This window comes from Oratosquilla oratoria, chromosome 12 (genome assembly GCF_046742065.1).
Source record: "Oratosquilla oratoria isolate Oo_2021 chromosome 12, ASM4674206v1, whole genome shotgun sequence".
In the NCBI taxonomy this organism is placed as follows: Eukaryota; Metazoa; Arthropoda; class Malacostraca; order Stomatopoda; family Squillidae; genus Oratosquilla; species Oratosquilla oratoria.
In genome coordinates, this window is record NC_134788.1 from 50017921 (window position 1) to 50032827 (window position 14907).

At 38.4% G+C, this 14907-nt stretch overlaps 1 protein-coding gene across 1 annotated transcript in view; it reads right to left on the reverse strand.

Annotated features, from left to right (window-relative positions):
- woc (zinc finger protein without children) overlaps nt 1–14907 on the reverse strand; it is a 118377-nt gene that overhangs the window by 12148 nt on the left and 91322 nt on the right. The window contains exons 14-18 of the mRNA XM_076195871.1: nt 7279–7524; nt 5537–5620; nt 4040–4197; nt 2452–2653; nt 831–956 (exon numbers count right to left, since the gene is read on the reverse strand). Coding sequence (XP_076051986.1) covers nt 831–956; nt 2452–2653; nt 4040–4197; nt 5537–5620; nt 7279–7524 — 816 coding nt within the window. The remainder of the gene's footprint in view (nt 1–830; nt 957–2451; nt 2654–4039; nt 4198–5536; nt 5621–7278; nt 7525–14907) is intronic.

Sequence of the window (14907 nt, forward strand, 5' to 3'; positions counted from 1 at the left end):
CTCCTGTCGGCATGCTCCGCCTTTGTAATCTTTGTAATATATATATATATATATATATATATATATATATATATATATATATGTAAATATATATATATATATATATATATATATATAAATATATATATATATATATATATACTGCTCTTTTTTTACCTCCTTTATTTTACGCTTACTTCTCTTTTCTTTATACCTCTCATATCATTCTCTCATCCTATTTTGCAACCAATCTGTGAATGCTCGTTTCTTCTCCTCTACATTCTTTCATCCCTCCTTGAAAAATCCCCATTCCTCCTCCACTCCTAGCTCTACTCTATCCTTCCCTCCCTCCCTCCCACTCTTCTCTCAGCTTCTTCATGTACTCCTTCTCCTTTTCTTTTTAATTGAAGCAGTTTACTTGAAGCACTTTCCTACCTCCTGTCCTTTTCCCCTTCCTCCATATATCCTCCACTCTCTAAAGACAACCAACATATTTATTTACCAATACACAAAATACAAAATCCACAAAAACTAAATACAAACACAAAAAATGAAGACAACAAAGATATATATTTACCAAAATGTTTTAGAAAAATAATATATATATCTTTACATGAACAGTGCAGCAGCACAAAATACAAAATCCTCAAAAACTAAAATGAAGACAATTTTTTTTTTTACATGAACACTGCAGCAGCAAGCTGAATGAACTCACCTCACCTGCTGGATCTGGCCAGCAGAAACCATCCCTATATCAAAGGGCCCAGACACTTGCTGGTATGACAAATACCCAACATGGTACCAGGTGTTCCCAAAATTGCTGCGAGACATGTAACAGCTGCAGCACTCACCTGAAGCTGCCAGCTGATCAAGGAATGACTGAGTAACTTCTTGGAAACAGCTGCTAAACTTTTCAAAAGCAAAGTCCATGAAAATACAGTCTGTCCTTCCGCTCTCAAACAGGAACTGCTGTAGACCTGTAAAGAACATACATACATACATATACCAAAGGATCTTTTCCCCTTTGTAAAGGAGGTAGTCCAAAAACAAAGGCATAAAAACCGCTCCCACCCATTCCATCCCTATCACACTCCACTCCCCTCCACCCTCTACCCTCCCTCCCATCTTGGCACCTCCTGGATGATGGGTCATCCCTGTATCTTGTCCACTGCCCTGGGTCAGAAGCAGTTTTGCAAGAAGCAGCACATCCACAGCAAGGCCGCTTCATTAAATCGGTGACCTCCCCTCTGTCCCCCCATGCAGAAAAGGAGAAGACGGGGAGAAATCCCTTTGGGCAGCGTCACATTTTTCTCACACAGAACAACTCGTGAAAAGATGTTCCAAGTGCATTCAAAGAACAACTCCCTCCCTCCCTCCCCACAATCCCTCACAGCAAACATGTCTTCCTATTGTATAGACATAGAAAGTAAACACTGGACTCATTGAAATAAGTTTATTCCTACATTTGGAACCATGTCCAGGGCTCGTCTTCAGGGATACACAACCTGGTGATGAATGACCTGTCTGGCAGGCAACGGTTGCTTAGGAGACCTTTCCCAGGGCAGCACGCATGCCCCTTTATATTGATTCCCTTTGCTTTCTTTGTGTATCACTGAAAACAGGGTTTGAAACATAGGAATAAACTTATTTCAACAAGTCCAGCGTTAACTTTCTACGTCTATATGATGGTTCCTGGACTCGCACTCTTCACGAATATGTCTATCTATTCCCCTTCATGAGGAAGGTGGTCAGCCAAATGCATACAATCTCCCTCTACCCATTTCTTTCCCACTTTTTACAGTGGTATTCTTAAAAAAATCACCCCTTAAATAAATCACCTCTTAAATAAATCCTTGGAAGGAAAAGATTTATAAGGAAAGAATTTTTTTAAGAATACCACTGTAATAATATTACAGTGGTATTCTGGAAAAAAAAATCCTTATATAAATCCTTGGGAGGGAATGATTTATATAAGGAAAGAATTTTTTCTAAGAATAACAGCATAAAAATCTTATGGTGGTATTGAAAAAAAAAAAAATCCTTACATAAATCTTGTATAAATTCTTGGAAGGGAAAGATTTATATAAGGAAAGATTTTTTTTTAAGAATACCACTAAAAATATTACAGTGGTATTCTTAAAAAAAAATCTTTCCTTGTAATCTTGTATCCTTGGAAGGGAAAGATTTATTTAAGGAAATAACTTTTTATGAATACTACCAAAATCTTATGGTAGTATTCTTAAAAAAATTCTTTCCTTGTATAAATCTTATATATGTCCTTGGAAGGGAAAGATTTATATAAGGAAAGAATTTTTCTAGGAATACTACCATAAGAATTTTACTGTGGTATTCTTAAAAAAAATTCTTCCCTTATATAAATCTTTTCCTTCTAAGGATTTATATAAAATTTATATAAGGAAAGATTTTATAGTACTAGTAATGATAACAATATATACTACTGTCAACTCTTACCTAGGAGCATGTAATAAATGATGTCTGGTTGGTAGAAAGTGCGCTTGCTCCTACGCAAGTCTCTGAGGAAGAGGCAGAGGGTTTGGTTTAGTTCCTCACAGTCCATGGACAGGAGGTCCTTGATGGCTCCCCAGGACGAAGGGGACAGCTGTGCATTCTTGTGGTAGAGCCAGTATCGCCATGCTGTCAAACCCACACGTTGCTGTCCGTTGGAGAGAGAGAAAAAAAAAGAAGAGATAATAAGGTTTTTATTGGGGGAGGAGGGGAGGAGATAACAATGATAATAACTATGATAACAAATAATAAAACAAAATAAATATAGATAGATAAATTGTATGGTTTAAATTCACAAACTCCTCCCATCAGAAGGCTAGGATGGTGCCCCTTACAGAGGATTTTGTAACATGGAATTTAATGAACCATGCCCTTGGATCAACTTCACCAGTGGCAGGATTCAAACCGCCACCCCCTCAACCTTTGCCGCAAGTAACGATGCCTCAACACACTCAGTAAATAGAAAACGAATAAAAAGAATTAAATAGTATAATCAAAATCAATCATATAAATAAGTAAATCAATAAATAACTGATTGAATAAATCATGAGAGTGACAGAATGAATACTAGTTACATAAAAGAAAAGAAAGAAGATCCATGAGAAATTTTGTTGAAGTGTTTCTAAATGTCTCATTCTGGTTATATATTTTTCACATTATTTGCATCCATAAATGCAGTGGCAGATCCAGGGGTGAAGCCCTAGATGTCTCCCCTGCCTCCTAATTACCTCTGGACCAGTAAGATAAATATTACAAATCAGAAGAGTTTGAATGTGTTTGAGGTGAGCCGCCTGAGAAGTGTGATCGGGTTTACTAGGCTGAAGAGTGAGAAATGAGGAGGTGAGGAGGAGAATGGGGGTGGAAAGGGAGTTGGGAGATAGGGTTGATGAAAGAGTTTTGGGATGGTTTGGACACATGGAAAGAATGAGTGAAGACTAGTAAAAGAGGTGTGGAGGGCAAAGGTGGAGGGAGTGAACATGAGGGGATGACCAAGGATGAGATGGATGGACGGGGTAAAAGGGGTGTTGGGAAAGAGGGGAATGTCTGTTGAGGAAGGATGGGAGAGGACAGAAGATAGGGGTGAATGGAGAAGGGTTGTGTATAGATGATACTGTGATGCATGAGGGGGAGTGGGTGGGGGATTGTGGGGGGGTGAGGGAGTACATGTAAAAAATAAGTTGATGCAGCCCAAAGGGATTTCTCACTGTCTTCTCTCTTTCTGCATGAGGGGATGGAGGGGGGGGGGGTCGCTGAATGAATGAAGCAGCCTTGCTGTGTGTGAATGTGCTGTGTCTTGCAACACTGCCTCTGACCCAGGGCAGTGGGTAAGATACAGGGATGACTCATCATCCTGGAGGAGCCAAGAAAAGAGGGAGGGAAGAGGGTGGAGAGGAGAGGAGTGATTAGGGATGGAATGGGTGGGAATGGTTTTTGTGACTTTGTTTTTTGGCTACCTCCCTTGTAAGGGGGGAAAAAAGCCTTTGGTATATGTATATGTATGGGTATGTATGTTATTTCCAACAGTCTTACTCACATCAAGGTAGGGCCCACCACCTAGAGTGGTCGGGAGCTGCACCTCCAGAACAGAATGCTCCAAACGTGGGTCTGCCTTGAAACGCTTGGTGGGTGGTAGGTCTTCGTGGTAACCTAGCCGCTTGCTAGAATCCTCGCCACTCACTCCTCTTGCATTACCTGCGGGTGCATTGGTCGCCACAATCCATGAGAGAGCACAAGAGTAATCATAACAAATAAATTAAATAAACAATACTCTAAAACAGTGAAAATAAACATATACACCACTCTATGTAAACATGACCATAACATCCAACTATAAACACACATACACTCCAATAATTTCAGTTCTAACCTAAGACCATATCCCTTCAAGTTGGCCTGTTCTACTCTTTCTCCCTATCCCATCTGTACCCTGGTTCCTTGGAGAATTTTTTACTTTGTCATATACAAGGGATCCTCCTCAAGTTACAACAGAGTTCTGTCCCTATGCCACATCACAGACTGATTCCTGGCATAAGTCAGAACCAGCCTGAGTAAGCACCTTCCATTGTGATTAATTTCCTTTCCTTCAATGCACTGCCATCAGAGTCTACCTTATGCTTGGAAGCCTTAATGAAGGGCAAAACATTCCAAAACTGCAATACAACCAACAGAATGACAAGTAGTAATCCAAAATGGTGCTTCCTTCCTTGGTCTATTATCACACTCACCAATTAATTCTTTCTAATTAAAAATTAGCAAAGGAGAATGTACAGAGGAAGTCAAAACCATCATAAACAGAGGATTCTCTGCATTGTAACTCAGTACTTAGCCTTCCAACATCTCATTTCCAATGCCTCCATTGACATTTTCTCTCTCTAGCATTTACTATCCAATTCTCACTCTTATACATGACAGTTAGTACAACTGCTGCTTCACACATTACTTTCATCACTTCTACCAACACATGCACTCGTGGCGCAAATCCCACCCAGGGCTGAAATAATTTCAGTATCACTGTGCTGTGGATTATTACTCCAACTCTCATGGGCGAGGAGTTGGGGGTGTGCATGCATGTAAGGTCACAGCATTACCCATATATCAGTCATATACGAGCTCTGAGCTCTCTACCAGGGGGGAAATAGCTGTCGATCTAGAGTCCAACATGTGATCCAAAGACCATGGTGAACCATGCCAGACCCCTTGATATCCATCCCTCTGAATCCTCTCTCGCCTGAGAGGGCAGAGTCCACCTGGCCAGGATATGGTGTGGCCACTATACAGCTCTTCTAAATTACCAGGAGATGCTGGATGACCGTATCATAGATAACTGTCCAGGATGTAACACTTCACCCAACACTATACAACACATTATGGAAGACTGCATTGTACACAATCATACACACCAACAACACAATATATAATCTGTAAGGGATTTGTGGGAAAACCCTGTTCCAGCCATGGTATTCCTCGGCCATGGTACTGCTCAAATAACAGAGACGTGAGCTGCAAAAGCATCACCATCACTGATTCTTACCATGTCTGATGGTGTAGGTAGGAATGTTGCCAATGAGCTCTTGCAAATAAATCTTCTCCTCATCATCCAGTACCAGCCCTCCTTCTGTAAATAAAATCAATTGATTAATTCCTTCAGTTATCTCCCGTAGGAAACTCGCTACCCAAAGTATCTGGAAACTGCCCCGGGGTCACTCAGAAAAAGAGGAGATTTTGTACTGTCTTGAGTTTTGCTGACCGGAAACCCCCAGGTCCCCAGCAGCTGGCAAACAGTTCTCAGGTCCTACTACAGATCTCTGTGAAGGAATCTTGGCCTGATGTCTGCATTGTATTAGTGTGGCACTGTTTCTAACCACTGGTTGAAAGCAACACAGATCGAGGAGCAATTGCCAGCTTTTACATTTCCTCATGTTTAAAAGTGGAGATATAAATGAAGCTGATAAAGAAAGATCTTGGACTCAGTCTGAGAAGCAAGTGTGAATTTCCAAATGTAAGTAAGGAAGTTGACAGGCACAGAAGATGGGCAACAGGGATATAACTTTAAGATCACTCTTGCAGGACCACCTCATGTGGACACCTGTCATCAGTACCTAATGCTAATGTACTGTATTACTGTTTTGTTGCATAAAGATGGCACCACACTAGGCTAGCACACTACCATCTTTTGGTGCTTCATTTGAGTAGAAAGGATTTCAGTTACAGTATTCTAAAGTTTCATAAGGTTTCAACATTGTCTAAAATTCATATTCTAGGTTTAACTTCTCTTAGTTCATTCAGCTTCTCATTATATGACACTACAGTAATTTGACATTTAGAAATTTGAAAAACAAACAAAAGATGGTAACCAAATTCATTCCTACTGGAGCAAAGTAGCAAAAGCACGTAGCATGTTCACAAGAGATGCCTAGTGTGCTGCCACCTACAGACTGTGCTCTGTGGTCTTTAGCAAGGTGTGTCTATCTGAGGTAGTGTCAGCTTCCACACGGATTACCTTGGCGTAAATCCAATTCTGGATGGTGACCTGAAGTGAGAAAGGCTAAAGCGGTTTGTTAATCCCTGGAATATTTTCTCTTTTATGCTTATATTTAATGAAACTTGACTTAAAATGAAGTTCTCTAGCCTATCATGTAATATCTCTCTGTAGTTCATACGTGTTTTCGTATAAATGTGCTGGTGAGCACTGAGGGTAGTTCCTAACATAATATTTGCGACCAATGCTGGGAGCCTACATGTGGCTGTTCAACAAGATGGATAAAGAGAGAATAATCTTCCTGGTGCCACTGTGTAAGCATTTATTACTGACTTGATTTGTATATTTATTCTATTTATATATTATTACTTTTATTATTTATTATTACTATAATATATATATATACTATCTTTTTATCCATTTATTTATTTTTTCTTTTCTTATACACTTAGGTCTCTTAATCCAACACTTGCCAACTGCCACTTGTGCAGACATTTGGACCCAGGAGGACATAAAGCCACTCTGGGAACTGGTGGGTTTTTATGTCCTGGGGGGCCAATGCCCAAAAGTGGGTTTATGTCCTCCTGGGCCGGCCCAAACATCCACAGGTTCAAACATGAGATCCCTTAAAAAAAACTTCAACTTCAACGGATAAGAATATTGTCTGCCCAAAAGTGGGTTTATGTTCTCCTGGGCCCAAACATCCATAGGTTCAAACATGAGATCCCTTAAAAAACTGAAACTTCAATGGATAAGAATATTGTCTGCAACAAAAACGATTATGCCTCAATTACCATGGCCACTGCTGCATACGAATTCCTCGTTCTCCAACTCCTCCCTCATATCACTCGTCGCAGGGCTCGCCGTAGCTGTGGTGCTGGCTGGCGGGGTGGTGGGAGGAGAAATGGTGGACGAGGTGTTGGTGGTAGTAGCATCTGCAGGTACTAGTGAGTTGGGTGTGGTTGTGGAAACTGCTGCGGAAGATGGCTCTGGGACAAAATCATCCCTGCTGCTCGAGTTCGGGGATGGTGGTGCGCTTTCTGTTGAGGTAAAAAAAAAATACATCAGTCAATCCATATATGGCTCTGGGACAAAGTCGTCCCTGCTGCTTGAGTTCAGGGATGGTGGTGTGCTTTCTGTCAAGGTAGAAAAAAATACATCAGTCAATGCATTGCCCCGGGTCTCTCTTGCAGAAGACCCATGGCTCCCTTATGACCACAAGATTGGCCCACAAGTCACTTAAGGAAAAGATATTGTATTTACCTGGTTGTATCTTATGGGAAAGGGAGCTATGCTCATGGTGTCCCATCTGTGTCTCACCATATCTAATTTGCTCTTAAATTCTTGTATTGTTTTTGCACACACTATTGTTTCATCTAGTATGTTCCATACATCAACTACTCTTTGGGGAAAGCTGTTTTTTTTCAAGTCTCTTCTATAACTGTCCTCTTGTACTTCTCTTATCCCAATTTAGTAAGTCTTCTCTATCAAGGACTTCTCATAATTCTGTAGATGGTCAACAAGTCACCTCTTTCATTTCTTTGTTCCAGTGTCGGTAGTTCTGGTTTTGACAATTTTCATTTGACATTTTTTATAGTGTTAGGGTGAGACAAGGATAAAACAGTGTAGGATATCAGAAATATCCAGTGTTTCTATTCTTCTGGGCAATATTGCACCAAAGGAATGAAATCACAGTGCTGGTGCACAGGGGTGTGGCGCAAGAGCTCTGGAAGGCCTGACAAAAGCCTACCACCCTTATCATGTTCCTGTATAGAGTGGACCCACTGTATGTCACACAATGATTAAGTATTTCGTGTTTGCACCCACTAATAATCATAAGATAAATACAATTATCAAGTGAATTAAGAAAAAATAGTGACCCACTTGTAGATATGCCCAATCCTTGCTCCAGCAACAGCACACCACAATTGATATAGGAGATATTTAAGAAAGGTAGCAGAACAGAGGGATAATACATTATGCATGTATATGTATGATGTATGATGTATGTGTGTGTGTATATATATATATATATATATATATATATATATATATATATATATATATTATATATATATATATATATATATATATATATATATACTTTTTACAAAATTGTTGAATGTAGAAGAGGTTAGGGAGAGACTGACTGACTGATGGAAGGGGAAAATGGAAGAGATATAGGAAAAGATGAGGTACAAGGAGCTTTGAAAATGAGAGCTGGTAAGGCACCTGGTTTGGATGGGTATCAAGTAGAGTGTCTGACAAATGGAAGTACAGTTATAGTGGATTGGCTAGTGAGGTTCTCTCGTGTATGCATTTGGGAGGGGTGTGCCATAGGACTGGAAGAATGCCTGTATAGTTCAGCTTTACAAAGGAAAAGGGGACAAATGTGAGTGTAGCAGTTTTGGATGAATGATTTTGTTAAGCATAGTTGGAAAGGCATGTGGGAAGGTTTTGAGATTATTAGGAGAGGAGCAGAGGGAATAATTGGTGGGGAACAGTGTGGGTTTACAAAAGGCAGATTTGCAAGATTTTTTTTTCTTCTTTATAGATTTGGAGAAGGCTTATGACAGGGTAGAAGGAAGGCATTGTGAAAGGTATTGTATATATATGGGATTCAGGGAAAGCTGAGCAGTCAAGTGTTTTTATGAGAGTAGTAGAGCCTGTGATGGAGTTTGGGAAGGTATGTGATAGGAGAAAGTTGATAGTTAAAGTGGGTATAAGTAAGGTGATGAGATGTACAAGGGTAGAGGGTGGCAGCAAATTGGAAGTAAGTTTTAGAGGAGAGTGGCTGGAGGAAGTTTATAGTTTTAAGTATTTAGGGTTGTATGTAACAAGAAATGGAAGATTAGGAGTGAGGGTGACTTGTAGAGCAAAGGAAACTAGTAAATATCTTGGGGGATTGAACACTGTCATGAGAAATAGGCATCTCAGAATGGATGCAAAGAAATTATAAGAAGGGGTGATTATGCCTATGACACTGTATAGGGGTGGGGACTTGAAATATAAAAGAGGCACAAAGTGTGGTGGAGACTTGGAATGAGAGGCAGAAAGGTGAAGTTTAAGTGTGTTTGAGATGAAGTATCTGAAATGCGGTGAGGAGGAGAGCAGGGGTGGGAAGGGAGATGGCAGACAGGGTTGATGAAAGAGTATTGGGATGGTTTGGGCACATGGAAAGAATGAGTGGAGAATGATTATCAAAAAGAGAGTGGAAAGCAGAGGTGGACGGAGTGAACTTGAGGGGAAGACCAAGGATGAGGTGGATAGATGGGATGAAAAGGGCTTTGAGCAAGAGGGGAATGTCTGTTGAGCAGGGTAGGGAGAAAGTAGGGTACAAGTGTAAGTTGATGATATTTTGATGCAGCCTGAAGGAATTTCTCCATCTTCTCTATTTTCTGTCTATGGGGACAAAGAGGGTCACTGGGTAAATAAAATAGACCTATTACAGATGTGCTGTGTCTTTCTGCATTGCTTCTGAACCAGGCAGTGGTCAGAAGACGGGGATGAATGAGGAGCTATGATGAGAGGGAAACATAGGTGGTGGGTCTAAGTGGAAAGAGTGGAGGGAGGGTATGTGCCTTGGCTGGTTACCTCCCTTATAAGAGGGAAGAGCCCCTTAGATTATGAATATATATATATATATATATATATATATACACACATATACATATATATATATATATATATATATATATATATAAAACACAAGAAACCCGCAGTCAGAGAAAATAAACTTTGAATTAAAGAAGATTCTATATTTCAGCTACCAACTGTAGCCCTCTTCAGGAAAGTACCTACTTTCCTGAAGAGGGCTACAGCTGGTAGCTGAAATATAGAATCTTCTTTCATTTGAAGTTTATTTTCTCTGACTGTGGGTTTCTTGTGCGTTATTTACAAATGTGCTACTACATTTCTGTTTATATATATATATATATATATATATATATATATATATATATATATATATATATATATATGTATGTATGTATATATGTACAGTGAGACCTCTCATTAACGGACATTAACTAGCTGTGTTTGCGGTGTTTTTGCTATGTTTTTGGTGCTGTTGTTTAGTGCGCGCAATCACTATGCCACCCAAAAGCCACTCCAAATCAATGGATTATTCACATCAACGGACACTGTTACCCCCCCTTTTAGTCCATTAATGAGAGGTAGTACTGTATATATATATATATATATATATATATATATATATATATATATATATATATATATATATATATGTATATATATATATATAAATATTCATTTTATCACATTTATTTTCATTTTATACACACACAGAATGGTCCCCAGCACATAGATTTTCATCTTATCAACCATATCAATTTTCATTTAATTCCATGCCATCATAATTGAGACTGACAAGGCTCAATGGAAGCATATACAGAAACTGAAACGTAGTCAAAGTACTCAAACCAAGCTTAGATGTAACAAATGAGCAGTGACTTACTCCAGTGTGCCATCAAGAGGGCACACTGAGCACTTACTACCAATTGTGCTATCATGACAAGGGTGGGTTGAGCATAACATTCATGTATATGTATGTTACTCAAGCATTCAAATAGAAGAAATTGTGTTCAACTTATATCCCTCTTGATGGTGCAATGGGTTAAGTCATTTTTAATTTGTTACATCTTAGCTTAGTTCAAGTCCATAGTTTGACTACTATCAGTTTCCATTAATGCATACATCAAGTTCTTTGTCAGTTTCAACCATGATGGCATGGAATTAAAATCAATGTGGTTGATGAGATGAAAATCTATGTACTGGGGACAGTACGTGATCAAACAAGTTCATAGAATCTGGGGGTAACTCATATACAACTACAAAAAAGTATATTATCAAGATGCTGACAATGTCATCCTTATGTATTCACTCATGCCTCATGACGCCTATGTAGGCGTCATATCAAAGTGGTTAGGAACAAATCTAATGTATACAGAATTCCATTCTCTTTTTCATAATTTGATGCTCTTACATTTTATGCCTTTTTTTTGGCTACCTCCCTTATAAGAGAGAAAAAAGCCTTTGGTATATGTATGTACATCTTATTCCCTGGACTTTTGTGCCAACAGTATAATCCCCCAGTTAATCAGCCTGTTACTCCAGTTCTTTCTTGCAGGAGACCCACATCCTCTGGGAAACTAGACAGACATCTGGGTAGAAATGGGCATGTTGGGGTTGCTTTGTTTAGTGGTCATCAGCTGGGTCCCCTGGAGCAAGGGTTCTCAAAGTGGGAGTCCCGAAATAATTCTGAGGGGTCATGAGATCCTGCAACCCATCCTTCTCTCCCTCTTACTACCTACCCTAAGGCATCTACTATTTGTCATTGGCGATTGACCTGCCTGATGCTCAATAATGCATCATAAAGCCACATTATGCACGCATGCTTTCTTTGCTGTATAAAGCATTCCATACTAATAATCTTGTGAATTGGGAATCTATCAAAAGTAATTTATTGGGGTTACAGCCAAGAGTTTGAGAACATCTGCCCTGGAGTGGAGTCCTTCTTCCTCTACATGAAGACACTGACATTTGTCCTTAATCCTTTGATTAGCCTTAACCACTTCCATGCCACTGGGTACTTGAGAGTCACCAAGCTGTTTACACAACTGTGTGCAACTGTTCCTCAGAAATACAAAGCTGTGTGCAACTGTTCCTCAGAAATACACAGCTGTGTACAACTATTCCTCAGAAATATAGCTGTGTGCAACTGTTCCTCAGAAATACACAGCTGTGTACAACTGTTCCTCAGAAATACAGCTGTGTGCAACTGTTCCTCAGAAATGCACAGCTGTGTACAACTGTTCCTCAGAAATACACACCCGTGTAAAACTTTTCCTCAGAAATGCACAGCTGTGTATACCTACAAGTATCTCAACCAGCCATTTCTGTATCAATACTTCTCCTTTTATTCTATTACTAGGCTATTCTATTCAGCTGTTCGGGCCCCTTTTTAGTTGTGAAAAAGTTGACATGTCTTCAAGACTGTAACTAATTTTGTTTTTATATAAAAGACTAGCCAAATTACCGGTGCATTGCTGCATGCAAATGCTGATTATTTTAATTCTGATAGAATTTGCGGAGAAAATTTACACGTATCAATATAACTCAATGGAAAATGTAACGCACAAAAAATGTGAAAACAGTATTTTTCTTTATGTATCAATTCAAAATTACATTATAATTTTTTTTCCTTTTTCTTGTTGCTGCGGGCAAATGCTGATTGTTTTAATTTTGATAGAATTTGTGAGGAGAAAAGTTACACATATCAATATAACTCAATGGAAAATGTAATGTATGAAAAATGTGAAAACAGTATTTTTTTAATGTATCAATTCAAAATGACATTATTTACTTTTTATTTTTTTTTGCTTGTAAATCAATTTTTAAAAAATAACAAATCAAAAGTTGATAATTTTCTTTTTTGTTTATGACAGTATTTGTAAAATAGCAATTCAAAGTTTAATTGTTCATGAATAATCCCTAACCTAACCATACCATACATAACTTTAACCCTTAACCCTAACCAAAATATTTTTTAAATTAAAAATAGCTTTAAACACTCCCCCTCCCAGATGTGTGTCCCACTACCCAAAGGTTTGGGAACCCTAGTTTGAAAATACATGTGCACATTCTTTTACATGCATGTATGAGTGTGTGTGTGGATTGACAATAAATGCCTGCAGCTAAAAGGTGAAGAAATGTATCTAATTTATTTATCTTCAGAATATATATGGTTATAGGGGTTTATTTGGAAAAACCTAGGAAGAGTTTGTAAATAATAGATTTCCACCACACTAAAATTAAATGAAAATAAGCAATATTTCAACATTTAGTAAAATTATACAATCATTTTACATTTGAATTATTTTTTTCTTAAGAAAGCTATCATGGTTTGTGGCAACATTAATTTCACAAATACAAATAATATCTATGAACACATACAATGGTTTGTTTAATTATATTGATTCTGTTACAAAAATAATAACTTAAGGAGGGACTACAGTAGTGGCATGTTCCCTCACCATAAACCACCTAACTTTAACCCTTAACCCTAACCAAAATATATTTTTTTTAATAAAATATAGCTTTAATTACTCCCCCTCCTAGGTGTGCGCCCCACCCCCTCCCAAAGTTGGGAAACCCTAGTATGAAAATACATGCATACACAAACACAAGTATCATGTGTACACATTCTTTTGTGTGCGTGTATTTTACCTAGTTGTATTTACCTAGTTTATTTTACGGGAAGGGGAGCTATGCTCGTGGTGTCCCGTCTTCATATCTAATTTTATCTAAACTTTTTTTAAATTCATGTATTGTTTTTGCTTATGTGCATGTGTGTGTGTGGATTGACAATAAATGTCTATAGCTGAAAGGTGAAGAAATGTATCTAGTTTATTTATCTTTAGAATATATATAGTTATAGGGTTTTATCTGCAAAAACGTAAGAGTATGTGAATGAACTATTTCCACCCGCACAAAAATTAAATGAAAATAACCAATATTTCAACATTTGGTAAAACTATACAATAATTTTCCATAAACATGCTTTCTTCTTCCAAAAGCTATCATGGTTTGTGGCAACATTAATTTCACAAATGTAAATAATATTTATGGAAACATACAATGGTTTCTTTAATCATATTGATTCTTAAGTCACAAAAAATAATACGCGACTTTAACCCTTACCCCTAACCAATTTTTCTTTTTCTTTTTTTTTTAATGAAATATAGTTATCCAAGTACCTGGAGTGATAGGGTATCAGAATATATATGGTTATGGGGGCCTATCTCTAAAACCCTAGGAGGAGTTCGTGTGCATACAAATAAATAATCAGACAGACAGACAGAGGCTACAACTTTATTATAATAGATTCTTGCTCTCTGGGATTGGGCCATGGTGGGAACTCCTATTATGTCTATCATATTCAGATTTTATTTCATAGGTTTCTTATGATATTGTCCTCGCAAACATCAGATCATTTAATTCTGCTAAATTAAATCTTGCAATAACCAGAAGATCAATCAGTCTGAGATCAACAACAAGTGGTCCTGTACAATGGAGAGCACAGCTGCCAGTTTCAGAAACCCATCTTATTCCCAAGCTTCCATCTGGAAGTGCAGCCCTGACACTTGGTCTTTGGGCTGGCCCCAAGATCTCAATCAAATTCAACTGTATGTTACATTTTTTTCACACACGGAGAACTAACAACCAATGACTGCCCTCCTCCTTCCACTGCTCTCAGCTGCAACATTGACAACAATCCAAAATTTCTTTCCTGATAGATCTGTGGGAAGGCTGTTGTCAGCCATTGTGGGGCACTGGGTGTTCCACTCAGTGAAACTTGAGGGAGTAATTATCATCATTGTTATTATCACTATCAACCATTG